Source organism: Clarias gariepinus, chromosome 23, assembly GCF_024256425.1.
Source record: "Clarias gariepinus isolate MV-2021 ecotype Netherlands chromosome 23, CGAR_prim_01v2, whole genome shotgun sequence".
Classification (NCBI taxonomy): Eukaryota; Metazoa; Chordata; class Actinopteri; order Siluriformes; family Clariidae; genus Clarias; species Clarias gariepinus.
Window position 1 is genome coordinate 13664015 of NC_071122.1, and position 15671 is coordinate 13679685.

The following is a 15671-nucleotide window of genomic DNA, read 5'->3' on the forward strand; positions in this document are numbered from 1 at the left end:
TGTCCTCATTAAACCTAATATTTCTGTCTGTTTAGGTGAGGAATGTTGAGACAGAATAATAATAATAATAATAATAATAATAATAATAATAATATGCACATAATCACATTTCTCCATCAATGTAGATAACAGGCGCATTATAATCTATAATACTTTATTTATCTTTCAGGTAACATGGCAGTCATGCTTTTTATACAACACCATCTAAAGACATTTAATATATTTTGTACATATAATATCTTACATTAGGTGCATGAAACAGTTAGAAATATACAAAACAATATTCTCTGACTAGACATATCATCTATAGTTTATTATATTCTTCTGCTTTTGTTATCGATATTCTTTTTTTGTTTACATTTCAGAAATACTATGTGCTTTAGTTTCTGAGAGTATTATTGCAGAAAACAGTAAATAATAAGAGTCTTTAACATTTAGACAAAACCTCAGTGGTCATATGGACATTCACAGATACTTTTACACAGTACAGGTTTACAGAGAGAAATCTGCTGAATGAGAACTTTGTACAAAACGTACGCAACGCTAACTGATTGCACAATTTTAATTCAGTATCTTTGTTAAGTCATTTATTCATGTCCCTGTCACATGTAGCTGCCATAGAAGCAAACTAACTCTGTCTCTTTTTGAAAAACAACCGCTGGAGCTTGTGGTTTTAAAGCTTTGTGCTTTTACCGGTGGAATTATAATAACAGGGGTTAAACCAGTCATACACACAAAAGCATTCACATACATTTTATCTAGTTACTTATTGCCAAGGCATTTCTCTACAAAAGACCAAATATGCAGACTATAGAGATATTTCAACATGTGAACTGACTACTACAACTAGCTTGTGAATTTTGCTGGTTTCTTTAAAGGTGCCTTTCCCCAAAATGGCCTCACAAACACTGGAGACACACTATGGCTTCTGCTCACAGTCTGATTATTTGCTGAAGGCCATTCACAGCTCTAATCCATTTGATTCGGGTAAGGGGGGAAAGAGTCAAATTTGGTCACTTCCACCATTGTTCCTGAGGAGTGGCATGCAAATGAGCGGGACTGAACAGTGGAATCAGAGGCTATTACTGCCAAACATTATGCATTTTGTGTCTTTTTTGTACCCTGCACTTTCTAGGACACAGTGTGACGCGAAACACTTTCATATGCAAATGATTTCCATGTGAAAGCAATTTTGGTCCTTCTCACGCTTACATAAAAAACAGACTAAAAACGATTGAAAAAACATACAAAGTTATTTAGTTCTTAGAAAATAAAAAACTAACAGTCTCTCTTATATGTAAGATGAATCTGCTTGTGTGACAGATAATTCATCGCTGTTTCTGACGTCTGTAAACTCAAATCTATACTGGCTTGTGCTTATTTTGGGACTAAAGGATTACATGGGTTTTGTGAACCCTTAAGCCCGTTATAGCTGGATATGTTTTACCTGTCAAGTATGTTTTTTTAATATTCTGACTGGATTTTATATATGTAAACATCAATATTATTTAACATTGTACAACTTTTTTTAAAATTTTTTTTTTTAGATAAACAAGGTGTTACTGACTATTGCCAGATTTTGTTATTACATTACTGTTAGTTCAGAAAGGACTACTTTCGAAGAGAGATCGCCATGTTTGCTTAAACACTGGAGCTTTTTTACGCTCTGGAATTGTCATACAAGAAAAAAAATGCATTTCAAGTGATCTAAAATTCATAGATCTTGTTGGCAATCATTTGAATGTATAGTCAGTGATTTTATTTGGGTGGCAGTTGGATTATGTTTTGAAAACCCAATTTCAATCTCTAATTGATTCACCTAACACACACCGGAATGCAAATTAGAGGAGCACTCTAAATTGACAGGAAAGTGGAAACACCTCCTATCTTTATTTTTAGACTACTGATACTGAAATTGACTACACATTTTCCCATTCATTTATAGAACACGATACCTGCTGAAATGAGAAGAACTTCACCAAATATAAGACGTGTTCTGGTGAAAAAAATCACTGACCGCACCTTTAGAGTACCAAACCAGGTAAAACTAATCCAGCGTACGTGGATGTTTGGGATAATAAAACAGTAGGAGTCTCTTTACATATCCTTTTACACAGGCCATGAGGACCAGTTTTATGCTCCGATAATGGCCATTGCTCAAAACTAGACAATGATGCAGTTCATTATATTTTGTCATATTTTTGCCTACTAACTTTTTTATGTCTTCAAATACAATCAAATACAATTTGATTCTATTCTAAGATCTTTATACAATATCTTAACATAATTACATAAGGTAAATATATATTTTATATATTTTTATATATATATATATATATATATATATATATATATATATATATATATATCGAATTAGCACAGTAGTCTTCAATCACATCGGGATCCGGACAGTAATTGTTACAATGTTACATTTTGGAAAGACTAATATTTTGCATATGGAATACGAACTAGCACTAGATCATCGCTGGATCGTTGTTGTTTTTTTTTTTCATACACGCATTTAAATTTTCAAACAGCTGTAATCAGGTTGGTTACATTTTTCCCCTGGAGGTAGGTGATTATATTTTAGACACAGAAGTCCCTGCTAGTGTTCAACCTTGATTACTTGTTTTTGTTTTTGTTCCAAAGGACCTGCAATGTCCAGGGTTTTAGATGTATGCTTCCTCATTGGCTGCGTTCACACTCTCAGGTTGCTGCTCGGGCCCATTCTCTTGGCTTTTGACCAGAACCGTAGGCTGAATCATTATCCGGAGACGCTGGAAAATTCAAAGAGGTAAAAAGAAAATCATTTTTTTCTCCCTGCAGTGCACATGCAGTTGTCAAAGGGCAAGCTCAAAGCAGCAAAACTACAAAATCAACACACTGATTGATTGGCCAATCAAGCTGTAATTGAAGCTAACTCCTGACTTTTCACCTCCCTGTGGTGATTTGCTGATTCAAGTATGCCTATCTCACACACAGCCGCTATCAGCTCAGACCTGAACGCTTTGTTCATAATTGCTAGTTTTAAATGCCTATTTTCAGAAGCGTCTCTGTGCAAAAGCATGCAAGGCACCGCTTTGGTTTTCTTTTTGTAGACGCTTCATCTGAAATGTCTAATTTATTCAATCAGCCCTGCATTCACTGAGCAGAATGCAAATTATCTGTACAAAACCAGATTCTAGAAGAAAGCCAGCATTCTCATTTACCCCAAATCTATGTCATGTGTACAGTTGTCTACAGCTCACTCACTGTATCTGTTAGGCAAAAGTACGTTTCAATCTTACCTCTTTATAGGAGCCTTTTAATGTTAGGAACATGTAGCCCATGTAGCCAGGAATGAGGACCATAGAAGACAAGGCCATACACCAGCCTACACCCTGTCCCCACTTGGGGAACACATAATTATTCATGGTCAAGGGAACCATTTGGATGGCACTGAACAAGAACACACCCTAAAAATGAAAAAGTAAAAGTAATAATTATATATTTTTGAGCTAGAAAGTAAGATCTCCCATTATAATCAAGTATTTTAAAAATAACTACTTACAACCACAATTAATGGAGTAAATACCACCCAACACAACTTCCACCAAATGCAAGGTTTGTATCCAATCATCTCTTCAATATTTCCGTAGAATTTATTGACACCTTATCGAAAGACAAAAAAAGTAGAGCATTATACCACAGTGTGTAATGGTGCATCACTTTAGATTACAGATTACTGCTATACTGACTATTGGGATGTCAGCCCATGCAAATAGCAAATAATGCAGTAGTTTGCATAATCAAGCCTACTGAGCGAAACAATTAAGAAGGCACCAATTCCTATGAAATGCGTTCAAATACCGGAAACGAAGCTGGCAGTGAAATTAGCATGAATTAAATGGATAATCTAGTGTAATGAGATGTGTTGTGTGAGGATTATAACATCATGGTGGACAGTGCACTCAACTGCCTACTAGCTTTTTAATAATAAACTGTATATAGTAAAACCTCCGATAACTCACTGCAATGTAAAGTATATTTAGCCATTTCCTATTTTATTTAACATTCTTAAATGATGATAATAATAATACATACATACATGGATACATTTGTGTGCACAGCTTTAACACCATTCATTGTCAAACAATGCTAAATTTTAAAAATGCATAAGAAAAATCAAATTTTATATAGAGAACTACAATCTTAAATGGTACCGTGTATATGTGTATATCACAATAACTTATTTTTAAAAACCCTGTGGAATTCAGCATTTTAACTGGTTTATAATAAATAAAAAGGAATTCTTATAGACATACAGTACCATGCAAAAGTCTGAAGCCACCCCTCAGTTTTTCATATTAAATGAAATGAAATTTAATTACATAGATGAAACAATTTTTTTACTGCAACAGGCTGCAAATGTCTATACTGTAGATACAACTTGAAAATTGGTTGTTTATGTAACAAGCTCAGCAGCAACCTCATTTCCCCTCTCGTCTGTTCCAATCATTCAGCATTAAGCATCACCAGCGTACTAATCACTGGCCTGATCATCTGCCCGTGTTTCTCACTAGTTTATGCCTTAAGTTAGATGATTTTTTTTTGTTTAAAGTATTTATACACCACTGTGTGGCTTAACAAACAAACTCAGGTACAAAGACTGGACTGGAAATCAGAACCAAAACCTTGCCAAAAATTAGAGCAAAAAAGTAATTTACGAAGTCTGGAGAACTATTCCTCAAGACTACATTAAAATACAAGATGGTCTGGCTCTTTGGAAGCGAAGTATAAAGAAATGGTGGTTATTCAGGACCTTCTCACAGTACTGTATATTACTTTCTAATAAATGTTGAACATTGTTTTATACAGTTTTATGCATAAATAACTATAAAGATAAAGTATGAAAAACTATAAATATCCATAAGGTGTTAACCTTTTTTTTCTTGTAACCTGCATTTCATAAATGTCCCTGGCTAATGAATAACTATAAATTATTTCATATTGACATAAAAGATATGTTTACCATAGAACCATGATATGGAGATGCACTCAAAAAACACCAGGAACAGCAAACACATTCCACTGGCAGAGTAGTAATCAAAAAGCTTGAACACATAGAGGCCACCCTGTCATAAAAAAGAAAGTTTCTATCAATATGAATACAGAATATTACTATATGGTTTGCACAACTTACATAACATAGTGGTTTATACCAATACAAATTTCCAGTTAGAGCATTAGACGTTATTGTTTGTAATATTAATTAATGGAGTTTGTAGAGATTATTTTTAATTTGCCAAAAAAAGAGGGAAGACGGAAAAATCTAACTATAACTGAAAATAACTAAACAGCAGTTATGCTATCCCAAATATAATATACAGTCAAGTATACCAAATTTTCTGGACAAAAAAAACATTAAATGTTTAGGACATATTCTACTCAAATAACATTTATGCTAATTACCAAGTATAAAACAGCAAATTACAACCATTAACAACCAACCATACACTATAGTCAATATTTAATTCATTTATGTTGCAATTTATTTGATTTAAAGTAGGTTTTCGTCATTGTATTGTACTACACTTTGTAGAGAGAACTAATAAGTTAACTGGCAGACATGATGCACATTGTCACTACGATTTATTCAATGTTTTGATGGACCAATTGATTCATCAATGCACTGACCAATCATGGTTTAAGCATATGTATACATGTATAACTGGGGTACTGCAAAGTGATCTAATATGTTCATAAAAAAATAGATTTTTAACTTAAAAAGCTTTACTGAACTCACAGGTAAGGAGGGCTTTAGTCATGGATACAAGCAAGAGGGAGCTGGAGAGATCTATAGCTCATGTTAGCCAATGTATTTTTTTTTTAAAAAAAGGTTATTTATTCTGATGACATCAGAATAGTTTTGGTCTTGGCAAAAAGTCGTAGGTTTGGTGGAGTTTTGGATTTACCCAATTTAAAAACAACTAATTTCTGTCTTTTCATTCCCTTTGACATTGAGTCACTACAATGATTGCACGCCTAGCTTACTATCTTGCAGGAAAATGATACTGACAATGAATCAAAATGAATACCTAAATTGTTATGCCTCCTGCACAAAAGTCAGCATGCTAACTAAAAATCTGCAAATGATATTTAAGCCACCTACATGTTCAGGCTTTTCTGGTCACATACATGTAACAGCTTGAGGTCACTGTACTGTTGAACTGATAGCACTACAAAGCCATTAGCTCTCTAAGGGAAAATATTCACTTGAGATGTTTATGCCCTCCAAAGCAGTTAACATACTGTTATCCTACTTAATGCAGCTTCAAGGGCTTTCAATCTGCCTCTGTGGGGTTTTTTTTTGCACGGAATGTGTTCAGAGACATCCTCGCAATCACACTTCTGCCTTTATATAGGACATAATCTATAGGATGAGTGAATAGAGGTGCTCTACAGACAATCTGCAAATTCATATTGTACTTACCTGCGTGATGTTTGACAGTCCGATGATATAAGACACAAGGCAAACAACGGCAATGAAGATTTCGCGTCGTCCTCGCAATAAGCGCGGAAATTCATCCACCAACGCAGTGATGAAACCCTCTACTGTACAAAACTGTAGGAATGAAAATCCAATATTAACCCCATATGGTTAATGAGATAAAATGATTAGAACTGTCACATTCATGGATATGCACATCATGCAGGGCAGCCAGTGTAGCAGTTAATTTATGGAAAATGATTTGCCCCAGATGTGCCTTCTAATATTTATTAACTGACTTTACCTGACTGTCAATTCCAAGCATAAGCAGCATGGAAAAGAACAGAACTGCCCAAAGTGGTGAAACGGGGAGCTGAGTAACAGCCTCTGGATAAGCTAAAAACGCCAAGCCTGGACCTGAAAAAGAAAAAGGATCCTGTTTTATTAATACGAAATAACCAAATGCAAGACATGAAACGTAATACATATTGAAACAAAATGCTGTGGACAAACCCATCCCAAATTACCAGATGAAATGAAAGTGAAAAGCATGGCGAGACCAAGCAGAGTGCATTATTTCCTGTAATTTGGGGTGCTTTGTTGTGCATTACCTTTATCCAACACCATAGATATTTGCAAGAGATTCTGTATCTTTTTCTAACTCATAACTGAAGATGTTTTTGTTTTTTTAATATAAAATTCCAGACATCATGCTCTTTTCCAATATAACCACTATTTTATTTTACACTTGTGCATCTTATTTTTATTCTCTTCTTCAAACAGTTATCCCACCTTTGTCTTTAGAGAACTTTGGAGTATTTTAGACAATTTTATAGTATCGACCTGTAATTTTATAGTCTAACTGAACCTGGCAAGATAGTCACAAAGCTGTATTTATTAGATTAGACTATCATTAAGACCATTATCTTAATTGATGTTTCTCCATGTAGCCATGCTGCCTAAATCAATTTAAGTCCTTTTTTTTCTGTTAGAACATGTGCCTTAGTTAAACTACAGCAAAAGTAGCACCATTATTTTAAAAAATAGCATGCACATCATTATCAGAATTTCCACAGACATGAAATAGTATTAGATTTACATACATTTTGAGCATAAGAAAGTAAATATAATGATATTTGACCTCATGCCAAATCCAAAGGCTAATTTAATTTCTAAAAATAATCACCAACACTTGAGAGCAACCGATATGAACTCCAGTTACCTGATGCAGCTACGTCGGCAATAGACCTCTTTGTGATGTGAGCCATGAAGCCCACAATGGAGAAAATGACAAATCCAGCAAACATGCTGGTGAAGGAGTTAATGCAGCATACAATGACAGAGTCCCTGTGGAACACACAAAAGGATATTATCTAGGGTTATTATATTGATCTCTTGTCCATCAAGATTGATGAGGACTCATGTAGTCCATATTGTAAATGCCAGTGTCGATGAAGCGTAACCACTGAGTTATACTGCTTTGATCCTTTTTTTTCCAGGGTAAGGACATTGGTCTCAGTTAAATACCTTTAGTAAGTAAGTCATGTAATTGTTTCATACTTGTAAACATTGTTGGTGAAAGGGTTGTAGCTCCCGAGTGCAATCAGAGACCCAAGGCCGAGTCCGTAGGAGAAGAAAATCTGAGTGGCAGCATCAAGCCACACCTGAGAAATATAAGAGACACAGAAAAGTGTAAAATATGTCTTTCTTTTTCAGTCCAGTATCACATTTGCTGATCTATTTGTCTTCATTATTTAGAAACATTACATTGATTTCTTTTGACACTCTTTATCTCTCTTCCACTCTATCTGGGTCTCTAATGTTTTAATAATTTTGAAGGAGGTGTGACCTCATTGACTGTTATATTTTGTAATAGATGTTTAGTCATTCAGTCTGAAAGGGGTGTGGCTTATGCATCTGTCATTCATAAAGTAGGTATAGCCTCTGCATTAAAGGAGGCATAACCTCTGAATCTGTTAGTCGTCAAGAGTATAGGGCCTTTGCATCTTTTGCAACTGAGAAGGAGATGCAGACTCAGAGTTAGTCCCAGTGTCAGGGAGAGGTTGCTGCATCTGCCAGCAAGTCTTAAAGGGGTGTGGTCGCTGCATCTGTCAGTTTCTGTGAAGATGTGGCCTCAATGCATGTCAGCAGGCAGGGCCTCTTTCTTAAAGTTAACACTGAGAAAAACATATATATATATATATATATATATATATATATATATATATGTTTTTCTCATATATATATATATATCTGTGCATCTGTCTATCTATCGGTCTATCTGTCTATCTATCTACAAATTGTATAGAAAACACAAAACCTACTTCAGACTCCTTCAGCTTTTCAAAGTTAGGTGTGATATAGAACAAAATGCCCTCTTTGGCTCCTGGCAGAGTAACTCCACGGAAAAAGAGGATAAGCAGCATGAAGTATGGATATGTGGCTGAAAAATAGACCACCTAAAAGCAGATATACAGTGCATTAGAGTGGTCAAGAAACAGTTGTCTTTCAAGAGCTAGTTTATGCTGTCTGAATGTTCATCACTAGCTTGCAGACCAACCTTAATAATACAGACAAGTACACAGATTATCTCAATTTATAACATCCCTAAAAAAAAAGTGACAAAAATCTGACATACGATAACTGCAAAAACTGACAATTTCTTTCCTTTAAAAAAGGTTGAATTCTTACCTTTCCTGTCCAACCCACACCTTTCCAGATACAAAAGTAGACCAGGACCCATGCGATGGCAAGTGTTATTGCAAGTGGCACTCTGATCTCCCCTGGTTTTTCCAGACCATCCGTAAGCTGATGCACATTCCGTCTAAGGGCCACATGAAAACAATATTAGTGTTGAAAGGATCTGACCTCTGACAAACTGTAATTGATAGAGGCTATTCCACTTAGTCAAAACACTGCCTTCATTCTTGATGCCCGTCATGTAAGCTAGAGCTGTCCGACGGCCAAACGAACACAATTGTTGCATTTTTGTGTAAATAACACTGGTCCTTTTTAGAAAGCCGGGGGGAAAAGATGGCGTTTTAGCATGCAAACAAGAGTCCTGAATGCCAAAACTGTTCCAGTGAGTGCATGCCCTTACTCCCAAAACTCCACGACGGCGCTTGTCATGTTAGACGTGTTTGCCAAGCTGTAGTTGGAAAAGCATTGGTCTGTATTCCAGGGGTTGTTGCAGGATTTCCATGGGAGATCCTGAAATAGGACAACGTTTCAAATTTAATGATCTAAAATGTTGAAAATATTACACAGGGTGTCAATTGACTTCTACTATACATATCACATTTTAAGAGATCATTGCATAATTTGAGAACATTTAATCAATATTTACTGTCAAATGATTAAATTGTAATCTGAATTTATTTGCTTAAGATTGCAATTATGTAGCCAATACAGAAAAAAAAATCAGTAGACTTTATTACTGTAACACTTAACATATATATGCTATAGAGCTTTTGTGCTTACCGTGGTAAAAGAGTTGTACAGATAGTAAATGGCCCAGGCAATGATGACAATATAGTAGATGTTAAGCCAGAAGGACAAGACTGCTGCCGCCAACCCAACACCTGTGATCACACCCCAGAAATATGGTGTAATATGAATAAAAATTTTAAATCGACCATCTGATGGCAATCTGATGGTAACATTGCATGCTAAACTCTACCATTATTCTGTATTTATTACAAACAGACAAGATGCTCGATTAATTTAAGTGATTGCAGTTGTTAAGGGTTTAGATTGTAGATGGGTTGTAGATTTTTCTCTGCATGATTACCTTTAAACATAGGCGCCAATTTCCACACTCCAAGGCCACCGATGGAGGTGTACTGACCGAGAGCACACTCAAGAAAGAACAAGGGCATGCCGGCGAATATGAGGGTCAAAAAATATGGAATCAAGAAGGCCCCTAAAAAAAGCAATAATAAAACATTTAGAAATCATAGAATACAAATACTGTAAAAGCATTGCACCAGTCCTCAAATTTTGCACAGTTTCAATGCTTAGAGCATTGAAGACATTTTTAATTACATTCTAAAATTAGAAGGAAAAATTAATTATTCAAGCTACTGATAAATTAAGGAGATTAAACATTAAAGAGCATCACTGAGCTTCACTAGTCACTTTGTTATAAAATTATTATGTTAGGGGAATTTCAAAATACATGTAAACCTCAAACATATAAAAATGTATAAGAATAAGGATAATATTATTCTATTTATTAAAAACACATTTCATTAATCTGTGTAATTGTACACTTAATACATAAGTAACCTAAAAATAAATAAGAAGCAAAAAGTATTCTCTACTTAACTATTATTATTATTATTATTAATAATAATAATAACAAGAAGAAGAATGTAAAAAATGTGACAGTGAACCACACGTCTAACAAAATAATAATAATAATAATTATTATTATTATATACTTATTATTAATAATTGTACATATAAAAATAAATATATAAGTATATCATATAATTATACAATTATTATTATTATTAGTAGTAGTAGTAGTAAGAATAATAATATTTATTATTATTATTATAAGTGACACACCCCCACATCTAACGTCATATATTATTGTTATTATTAATATTATTATGACGATGATGATGATGATGATGAAGAATGTAGCCGCCGGTGTTTACCTCCGCCGTTTTTGCCGCACAGATAGGGGAACCGCCACACATTTCCAAGCCCGATGGCATAACCGACGCACGAGAGCAGAAAGTCAAACTTGCCGGACCACGTTTCCCGAGCCGGAAGCTCTTTCTTCTTCTGCACTTTGACCACCAGTGTCTTGGGCTTGTCGTTGGCCGCGGGCGCCGCGTTCACCTCCGTTAGAACGTGTCCATCTGAGGCTTTCGCTCCGTTCGTGGCCATGTCGCGCGGCTTGGCGGAGCTCCTGGCGCCCGGACGCGAGACTTCGGCACCGCTCCACGCGGACAGCAGCTTCGCGGCTCCGTGCCCTTTAAAAACAAACTCGACTCGTGCGGAGTAAAATCTAAAAACAACACAGCATAATCAGCGACGCTACAAAGGAACAGCGGGCCATCATTCTTAAATCTTCTTATTTTCTAAAACACCAAATAAACGCTAAACAAACACCCCGAGTGGATCATTAATACTGGTTTTCTCGCCGCGCGCACTCGTGTGACGCTCGAGCGCATATGTCCAGAGATACACAGGCTGTGTTGCAAATGACACCATATTTAATAGGCTAGTGCATGAAATGTCTTACTAATATGTCACAAACATGGTTGATTGCAGTATCGCGTGATTTTTTTTTTTTTTTACACTATTTAGTAGCCTTAGGGAATAGCGCGGTTTGGGACGCAGCCTTTGGTTCCGCGCGCACATTTTTTCTGCAGCTACAATAAATACACGCGCATTTGCCGCGTTCAGAATACTGATGCATAATAAAGCAAATACCTGAAAGAATTCTCGGGAAAGACTTACGTTAGGGGTCTGATTTAATGGTTCACACTAATTTAATATTCCAGTTAAAGCGACACTATAGATCAAGGGTACAGTAGTAATATATTTACGCACATAAAAACAAAGTAATAAATGCAGTAAGATATTTCCTGCAGATTTACCGTCCTGTTAACACAATCACGATTATAATAAAACCCGCTGTCGTTCAAACCTTTTGTCTCGACATTTAAAATAATTTTTAAGGAAAAACTATTAATCCCTTTTAGAAGTTGACTGGGAAAAGTTATCTAAGATAAAAAAAAATGCATGCATTTTTCTTGCAGATTTTCATATTTCCCTCCTAAAGTCCCTTCCGTTCAATCACTCACTACATGACAACTCCGACCGCCACAAAGGTCCGTAAACGAAGAGCTTAAGTAAAATCTGCTTACATTCAACCGGATTGTCCTGTCAGACCTTCCGTCTGCTTATTCCTTTTGAAGGTAAGTAAAGTCAAGTGTTTCCATAAAGCAGAAAAAAAAGATAAAAATTGGTTTATCCTGATGTCCAAGAAATAAGAAAAAGCCCAGACAGAGAGGGATCCTGGAGCAGCAGCAACGCCAACTAAAGCATCAGGCAGCAGAGAGGAGGAAGATGATGATGGTGATGATGATGATCCTCCACCTTCATCCGCTGAGCTCCAATGAAAAAGTGAGGGTAAAATCTCGCCAAGTCCAACATCTCCAGCGCTGACATCACACTGGTGCATCTTTACAGTCTCCAGCTTTTATACAGGCTGTTTTGTGTGTGTGTGTGTGAATTTGTTTAGCTTTTGTCATCAGTTGACAGAGGGCTGTTTGTTCATGTTGAGTTGTTTCCTCTATTTTTAGGATCACCTCAATGTTTAAAGACAACAGTTTATAGTTTATCGTTGCATTGCCAAAGACAGAACATTACCCACGTTTAGTGTTTCACATGGATTTGATATATATATATATATGAAGATACACTGCTGAAAACCTAACAAAAAAAAGATTCCCAACACTGCAGTGTGTCAGAGCAATTACTTTTTTTCAGCTTGACATAATGCCTATCATTGTTTGGCTTTGTCCTCGCCCCTAACCAAACCTTCAGAGCACACTGCTTGCAAAAAAAAAAAAAAAAAAAAAAGCACATGACATAAAAAAAACCTCATTTACTCTGACTGAACCAACAATTGCCAAAATGGCAGATTCAGGAGATGATGCCAAACGTGCGGTGGATTCTGCAATGCAGTGATAAGGGGACGAGTCAATAAGTGAAGTCTGAGGGTAAGAGATAAACTAAAGACTGGGTTTATAATCTCCTTAGCTGGCTGCCTTTCAAAATAAATTTTCTTTTGGATAGAAGCGAAATAATCTACAGTCTTCAACTGCGATAAATTAGCTGTTTCCAGTCAGGAAATGGATGTATCAAGACATCTACAGTGAAAGCACAGATGACAAATAAATATTTTATAATATTTTATAATGTAGCATATTCGGAAATGGTCATATTATAAGTTTAAGATTAGTATAATGCCTGACAAAAAAAACAACAACACACATACACATAATTATTATTTAATACAAATAATTAGTTTGACCACCTTTAGCTTGATTAGAGCACTCAGTGTGGTGGTAAATTTGCACATGAAATTCATGTTCCCAGAAACACTTTTTTACAAACCGAGTCCTGGAATATGCTTGTGCCATCAGGTGAAAAAAAAAACTCCATTGATGTGATAACCGTGGCCTACAAACATAGCTGACAAGGACTTCAACTACCATTACACAGCATCCCTCTTATGTTAATACTGATCATGTACACCTGAACTCTATTGGAGAAAGTATATACAGTAAGGTCTTTAGTGCACTCACTTAACTGTGAAGGATATCCTCTGTATTCAGAGTCTCTTTGTTATTTTTGCATCATATGTTGTTTAAACATAGACTGACCACTGTCTCATTTATAAATTGTTTCTGACTTACATATTGCATCATGGAACTTGATGTACAGTATACGCTCAGTGGTACTTGTAGATACTTCCAAAAATCAGCGGTGTACACAGGAGTTTCCTAGTACAGATAAACCTCTTTTCATGCAGTGCACATACAGTATAATACCTGACAGCTAGCAGTTGACATGTAGCTTAACAGTCCTTTCATAGTGACTGTGAGGTTGTACAGTATGAGATTGGAGGTTCAAGTAATAGAAACAAATGTTTATGGAACTTGGAAGCCAACTAATGTATTTGCATATGAATTCCATTATGTCATTTAATGGAGTCAGTTACGATACTTTGACTTTACTAAAGCAAAAAACACTTTTGGCTGAGGGCTTCCAAAATATGCAATAATCCCCTTTGAACAGTTGCTATTGAGATGAGTCTGCTACTTATGCTCTGTAAAGCCTTCATAAAGGCTCTGATCTAAGGTGCTGTAAATTGGTGAGTTTTGAGGCTGGTAACACAGAATGAACTTCTCCTCTGCAACAGAGGTCATTTTTGGTCTCACTTTCCTGGGATGGCCTTCATGAGAGGCAGTTTCATCATGGTGCTTGATGGGTTTTGCAAATGCACAAACTTAATTCTTGTAATACTTGTTCCAGAACAGGTGATCTACGTGTCTAAAAAAAAAAACTGACTGATGTTATTGTTATTTAATTACCTAATTCTTCATGTGTTACTTCATAGTTTAAAAAAAAAAAAATCCAGTTTGTTCTAGAATGTAGAAAATAAATCCAAACTTGTGTGCAAACCTTTGACTGGTACTGTAAATCAGAACCCTAAATAAACAAATATATAAAATCTAAAATATGGATTTTATGTAAATTAGGACAAAGGTAAAGTGTCCAGGATTGTTAGACAAGAGCAGATGTTTTCAGAGTTGCCAAACCACTATGTTGCCAGACATGCTTCCAGGAATATAAAGTGACGTAATGAAAAGACATATGATATAGCATTAGCAGCACTGCATTTGCAGTCCAACTAGCTAGAATTTCCCTAATTGGTTATGCTGGGTATATAAATCTTTGAGTGCTTAGCATCACTATAGAAAAGCATCTAGCATCTTTCCCTAGGATGGTTCTCCTTTGACCTAATTTACACAAACTCTGTATACAGTATAAACTGTGTACAGTATATAGAGTAGGGTTTTTCTCTAAATCTCAAAATTGTAGTCTTTCATTTTAATTTCTATGTTATAAAAAACTAATTTTACACCCAACACAAAAAAATATGTTGCATAAAATGAAAGTATGTTAGATAAGCCACAAAAAACAGAAAAGAAAATTTTACGTATTTTAAAAAATTAAAAAAATTATTTAATCTTAAGTGCTCAATAAATGTTGGTTCCTTGAGCAAGACCCTGAGCCCCAAGGTGCCTTCATTTGAACTGAATCACGCCTTATCTGTACTTTCCTTATTTTTAATGCATCTGTCAAATTACTGAATGTAAATTAATTAAGCACATTAAACAAAAAATGCAGTTATACAGTAACTTATTTTAACAGTTTATACTATGTAGTTCTTCATTTGTGTTAATTGTGCAGTAAGCAACTGTTATGAGAAAAGTAAAAGGCTAGAAAGAATCACCTTATAGCTCTTTTAATTCAGTGGAATGAATTAGTGGAGAGGATAAGTGTTATGATGCCAGATGGCAAGCCAATGAGGGGTGAACCAACCTACTGGTGATACTAAGTGAAATTTAGCATTTAGAACCCCATCTGGTTGATGTGCCCTCCAGGGATT

At 35.5% G+C, this 15671-nt stretch overlaps 1 protein-coding gene across 1 annotated transcript; it reads right to left on the minus strand.

Moving 5' to 3' along the window:
* Positions 1 to 1519: 1519 nt before the first annotated feature.
* Positions 1520 to 12647, minus strand: slc6a1b (solute carrier family 6 member 1b). Its single transcript, XM_053484373.1, has 15 exons — positions 12355 to 12647; positions 11134 to 11489; positions 10260 to 10391; positions 9950 to 10050; positions 9570 to 9679; positions 9161 to 9293; positions 8794 to 8928; positions 8030 to 8133; positions 7692 to 7816; positions 6774 to 6886; positions 6473 to 6604; positions 5012 to 5114; positions 3551 to 3651; positions 3288 to 3455; positions 1520 to 2777 (listed from the first exon to the last, which is right to left on the minus strand). Exons 2-15 carry the CDS (start codon positions 11366 to 11368, stop codon positions 2670 to 2672), a joined length of 1800 nt encoding a protein of 599 aa, XP_053340348.1. The 5' UTR covers positions 11369 to 11489; positions 12355 to 12647; the 3' UTR covers positions 1520 to 2669.
* Positions 12648 to 15671: the final 3024 nt, after the last annotated feature.

Bases quoted from the DNA above. Each gene is read 5' to 3' on its own strand.
- slc6a1b (XM_053484373.1), bottom strand. From the start codon at position 11,368: ATGGCCACGAACGGAGCGAAAGCCTCAGATGGACACGTTCTAACGGAG. The intron at 8,134-8,793 runs GTAGGTTTTGTG...TATATTTCTCAG, and splicing joins AAAAGCTGAAGGAGTCTGAA to GTGTGGCTTGATGCTGCCAC. The intron at 6,887-7,691 runs GTAACTGGAGTT...TTTCTTTTTCAG, and splicing joins TGCCGACGTAGCTGCATCAG to GTCCAGGCTTGGCGTTTTTA.